Below are 5,608 nucleotides of genomic sequence, written 5' to 3'. Positions count from 1 at the left end.
GGTGATGAATGGAAAACCGCTTTCAAGACCAAGTTTGGATTGTATGAATGGTTGGTGATGCCTTTTGGACTCACCAACGCTCCTAGTACTTTTATGCGTCTCATGAATCATGTTCTAAGGGATTGTATAGGAAAATTTGTTGTAGTTTATTTTGATGATATTCTCATTTATAGTAGGTGCCTAAGTGATCACATAGGACACTTAAGGCAAGTTTTTAATATTCTTAGGAAAAATCATCTTTTTGGTAATCTATAAAAATGTACATTTTGTGTAGATAGTGTTGTGTTCTTAGGTTTTATAATTAGCAAAAAAGGGGTTCATGTGGACCCCGAGAAAATCAAGGTCATCCAAGAATGGCCCACTCCTAAAAGTGTGGGAGATATTAGGATCTTCCATGGTTTGGCAAGCTTCTATAGGAGGTTTGTTCCTAATTTCTCCACACTTTCCTCCCCATTAAATGAGTTAGTCAAGAAAAATGTGGAGTTTATATGGGGAGAAAAACAAGAAAATGCATTTCTAACCTTAAAGGATAAGCTTACCCATGCACCACTTCTAGCTCTACCTGATTTTTTAACAACTTTTGAGTTAGAATGTGATGCCTCTAGAGTTGGCATAGGGGCGGTTTTGTTACAGGGTGGGTACCCAATTGCTTATTTCAGTGAAAAACTCAAAGGTGCCTCCCTTAACTACCCTACCTATGACAAAGAGCTTTATGCTTTGGTTAGGGCCCTTCAAATTTGGGAACACTATCTTATTCCCAAAGAATTTTTCATTCATAGTGACCATGAATCACTTAAATATTTGAGGGGCCAAGGCAAACTAAACAAAAGGCATGCTAAGTGGGTAGAGTTCTTAGAACAATTCCCATATGTGATTAAATACAAGAAAGGGAAAAATAATGTTGTGGCTGATGCCCTTTCTAGGAGACACAATTTGCTAGTCTCCCTTGGATCTCAAATTTTGGGATTTGATCACATTAAGGAATTGTATACTAATGATCTCGAATTCAATGAAAATTATACCCAATGCTTAGCAAAGCCTCAAGGAGGTTTCTATATTTCTGAGGGGTACTTATATAAAGAAGGAAGAATTTGTATACCCCAAGGATCTATAAGAAAATTCCTTGTTAAAGAAAGTCATGAGGGTGGTCTCATAGGGCACTTTGGAGTTGAAAAGACTCTAAGCTTTCTAAAAGAAAAATTATTTTGGCCCCATATGAGAAGGGATGTTGAGAGGTTTTGGTCTAGATGTATAGCTTGTTTACAAGCAAAGTCTAAAGTAATGCCTCGTGGCTCCTATCCACCCTTTCCTGTTGCTGACTCTCCATGGGTTGATATCAGTATGGACTTTATTTTGGGCTTGCCCAAGACCCAGAGAGGCATGGATACTATTTTTGTGGTAGTGGACAGATTTAGCAAAATGGTCCACTTTATACCCTGTCACAAAATAGATGATGCAAGCAACATAGAGACTCTTCTTTAAGAAAGTGGTTAGACTTCATGGTCTACCTAAAACTATTGTTCTAGATAGGGATACTAAGTTCCTTAGCCATTTCTGGAAAACTCTTTGGAGTAGGCTAGGAACTAAACTACTTTTCTCTACTACTTGTAACCCTTAAACTGATGGGCAAACAAAAGTAATTAATAGATCCCTATCTACAATGTTAAGGGCAGTCCTTAAGGGTAACCATAAGTCTTGGGATGAGTACTTGCCACATATTGAATTTGCTTATAACAGGGTAGTCCATAAGACTACCAAAATCTCACCTTTTGAGGTTGTGTATGGTTTTAATCCTCTTACTCCTTTGGACCTAATACCCCTACCAGATTCTTCTCACTATTTTCATAAAGAAGGAGTATCTAGGGCTGAATTTGTTAAGAAATTACATGAGAAGGTTAAAACTCATATACAACAACAAAATGAGAGAATTGCTTTGGAAACAAGAAAAGGAAAGAAAAACCTCATCTTTGAGGAAGGAGATTGGGTTTGGCTTCATTTGAGAAAGGAAAGGTTTCCTTCTCAAAGGAAGTCTAAACTCAACCCAAGAGAAGATGGTCCTTTTCAGGTCCTCCAAAGAATCAATGATAATGCCTATAGGTTAGATCTTCCCAGTGATTATGGAGTAAGCAACACTTTTAATGTGAGTGATCTTATTCCCTTTGCAGGTTATGATGAGGAAGATGAACCTACAGATTTGAGGACAAATCCTTCTCAAGAGGGAGGGGATGATAGACCATGGGCCAAGGGCCTAGTCACTAGAGCTATGGCTAGAAGAATTCAAGAAGAGTTGGACCTCTTGAAGACTAGCAGGCTTCTCAAGCCCAAGGTATTCTTCACTTGGACCACTCTATAATAAAGAGAAGGCCTAGTTCTACTTGTGAATATTGTATAATTTGTACATAGTCTCTTGTATAGGTTATTTTTGCCTTTGTATTTGTGAGGCACTTTACTTCCTTTTTCTAGTGTTTGTATATTGATTTTAGGGTAGGCTACTTGGAAAGTTTAACTCCATTTAACCTCCCTAGTTGATACATTTATTTTATATTTTTTCAGTAGGGAAAAAGGGGTGGCATTTAGCAATGCTTGAGGGTGTGACTAGTAATTGGGCCAGAACTGGGCCTAGGCAAAATTTTGCATATTGGACTCATTTTGCTCCTAATTTTTCGTAGATTTGATTTAGCTAAGTCTCATCATCATATGATGAACCTAACTAAATCAAATATAATATTTTTTAAATAAATCATGGAGCATTTTGGAGCCTTGGCCGCCTAGCTTTCTTCCTTGTTCTTGGCCAAAATTTATTAAGTCTTCCTTCAAGCTTTGAAGCTTCTCCTCCAAGTTTCTAAACCTTGGTAGGTTAGGCTGACCTTACCATGGTTCTTAAGTGAACCATGTTCAAGGTTAGCTTCTCCTACAAGTTTTATAAACATGGATGGTTAGCTACATCTTACCATGGTTCCTAGTGAACCATGGTTAAGGTTAGCTTGCACTAGAAGCTATTCTCCCTATATATTTGTTTTCTCCTCACTTGTATTCACTTTTAAACATTTGAGAAATAAAACTTCAGATTTCTCTCCAAAAGTCTCTCCTAAAATCGAAGAGAAATCTCTCTCTAAGGTTATCACCAAATGTTTTCAACCTTTGCTTTGGTTCCTCAAGCTTCTACAACAAGCTAAGGAGTAACCGAATCTCTTCAAGGCTTCTATTCCATTGAAGAACACTTCGTGGAGCTTCAAGTGTCTTTGAAGGTTTACCTCAAGAGTTTCTTCGGTCCTTTGCATGGAAGCTTGGTTGAACAACAATCTTCTCCAAGATCTTCCATCAAAGAGCTATGTATTACTTAAGCAAGAAGTTTACCGATTACAAAGCTCGATATTCTCCCTTAGAGTAAACATGTTGCGCCTTGGTGTGGGCCACCCAACGACTAAGACAGTACATGCTGAGACATACCAACCAGTTAATATCCAAAATGGATCCTATCAAGTACTTACTTGAAAAGTATGTTCTAGTTGGGAGGATTTCCAGATGGTAGGTTTTGCTATCGGAATATGATATTGTATATGTCTCGCAAAAGGAAATCAAAGGTAGTTTCCTGGCCGACCACTTAGCAAGTGGACCAACCAAGGACGAACACATGGTCAAGGAGGAGTTCCCTAATGAAGAAATATTGACCTTGAAGGATGAGCCAAAAAAGCAAAATCAAAATGAATCCTGGTCGATGTTTTTCGATGGGGCCTCCAATATAATGGGGCACGGGATAGGAGCCATACTGATGTCGTCCCAAGGAAAACATATCTCGGTGACGACAAGGTTGGACTTTGAATGCACCAACAATATGGCTGAATACGAAGCTTGTATATTAGGTCTACAGGCTGCGCTTGATAACAAAGTCACCAAACTAGAAGTCTACGACGACTCAACTTTGGTGATATACCAGCTACGAGATGAATGGGAAACGAAGGACTACAAATTAATCCCCTATCAAGCATATGTTCAGGATCTGATGTCCCAATTTGAATCCATTAACTTCGAGCATACCCCGAGAGAGGGGAATCAGTTAGCAGATGCGCTGGCCACACTATCATCCATGTTTGCTATAAAAGAGGGAGGTGAAATACTGGTCATCAGAATCAAACGACATGAGACACAAGCTCATTGTTGTACACTAGAGGAAAAGGAAGATGCCCATTCTTGGTATTTTGACATCAATAAATACATCAAAGAAGGGAAATACCCAGTCGGGGCATCTGACAACGACAAGAAAATAATCAGACGAAGGCTATCAGATTCGTACTACATGAGAACGTCCTGTACAAGAAGAATTTTGATTCCATCCTGTTGAGATGTACTGGTCAGAAGGAATCTCAATCGTAATGAAGGAAGTCCACAAAGGAACCTTCGGTACCCATATAGCTGGACAGGTCATGGCCAGAAAGATCATGAGGGCAGGATACTTTTAGTCCACTATGGAGAAGGATTGCATCTCGTATGCCAGGAAGTGCCACAAATGCCAGATATACGTTGATAATATCCAAGTCCCACCAAGTGAGCTCAATGTAATGGCCTCACCCTGGCCTTTCTTGATGTGGGGCATGGACGTCATTGGACCCATTGAACCCAAAGCCTCAAATAGACATAGATTCATTCTTGTGGCTATTGATTACTTCACCAAATGGGTTGAAGTCACATCATACGCACATGTAACCCGTAAAGTGGTAGTCAATTTCGTCAGAAAAAACATAATATGTCATTATGGAATACCTGACAAAATTATAACGGACAATGGGTCCAACCTCAACAACAAGATGATGACTGAATTATGTGACTCTTTCAAGATTCAACATCATAACTCGTCCCCTTATAGGCCAAAAATGAATGAGGCAGTTGAGGCAGCCAACAAGAATATCAAGAAGATCGTTCAAAAAATGGTTGTTACATATAAAGATTCGCATGAGATGCTACCTTACGCATTGCATGGGAACAGAACATCCATTCGTACATCGACGGGCGCCACCCCTTTTTCCTTAGTATACGGGATGTAGGCAGTCTTACCTATTGAAGTGGAAATTCCTTCTTTGAGATTACTCGCGGAGGCAAAGCTCCCAGAAACCGAATGGGTTCAAACCAGATTTGACCAATTAAATCTCATAGAAGAGAAAAGGTTGGATGCCATTTGTCACGGGAAAACATATCAAAGGAGAATCAAGAGAGCCTTCGACAAGAGAGTCCAACCACGACCATTTGAATAGGGGGATCTAGTACTCAAGAAACTTCTACCAGCACAGAAGGATAAGATAGGGAAATGGACACCGAACTATGAAGGCCCATACGTGGTCAAGCGAGCCTTTTCTGGAGGAGCATTGATCCTCACCAACATGGATGGTGAAGAACTCACTTACTTAGTAAACTCTGATGCCGTGAAGAAGTTCTATGCTTAAGCACAAAAAAAAGGTGCTAAAGCAAGACGAATGGACAACCTAGAAGCCTCATCACCCTCTGTAGAAGTCAAGTAATTACTTGAAGCGGTGCTGATCAGATGACTAGGAGGATGCCAAGCTTCGTTCTTTAAAGTCATGATCGCTCAAGCCCAGACACCGGCCAACCTCAG

General features: G+C 39.8%; 1 protein-coding gene across 1 annotated transcript; it reads left to right on the top strand.

Moving 5' to 3' along the window:
- Window positions 1-3,634: 3,634 nt before the first annotated feature.
- LOC109793995 (uncharacterized) lies at window positions 3,635-4,342 on the top strand. Its single transcript, XM_020353471.1, has one exon. The coding sequence runs from the start codon at window positions 3,635-3,637 to the stop codon at window positions 4,340-4,342; it is 708 nt and encodes a 235-aa protein (XP_020209060.1).
- The last annotated feature ends 1,266 nt before the right edge of the window (window positions 4,343-5,608 follow it).

Source organism: Cajanus cajan, chromosome 5 (genome assembly GCF_000230855.2).
Source record: "Cajanus cajan strain Asha chromosome 5, NIPB_CcT2T_4, whole genome shotgun sequence".
Taxonomy (NCBI): domain Eukaryota; kingdom Viridiplantae; phylum Streptophyta; class Magnoliopsida; order Fabales; family Fabaceae; genus Cajanus; species Cajanus cajan.
The sequence above is the reverse complement of the archived record's forward strand: the minus strand, read 5'-3'. Positions and strand labels throughout refer to the sequence as shown.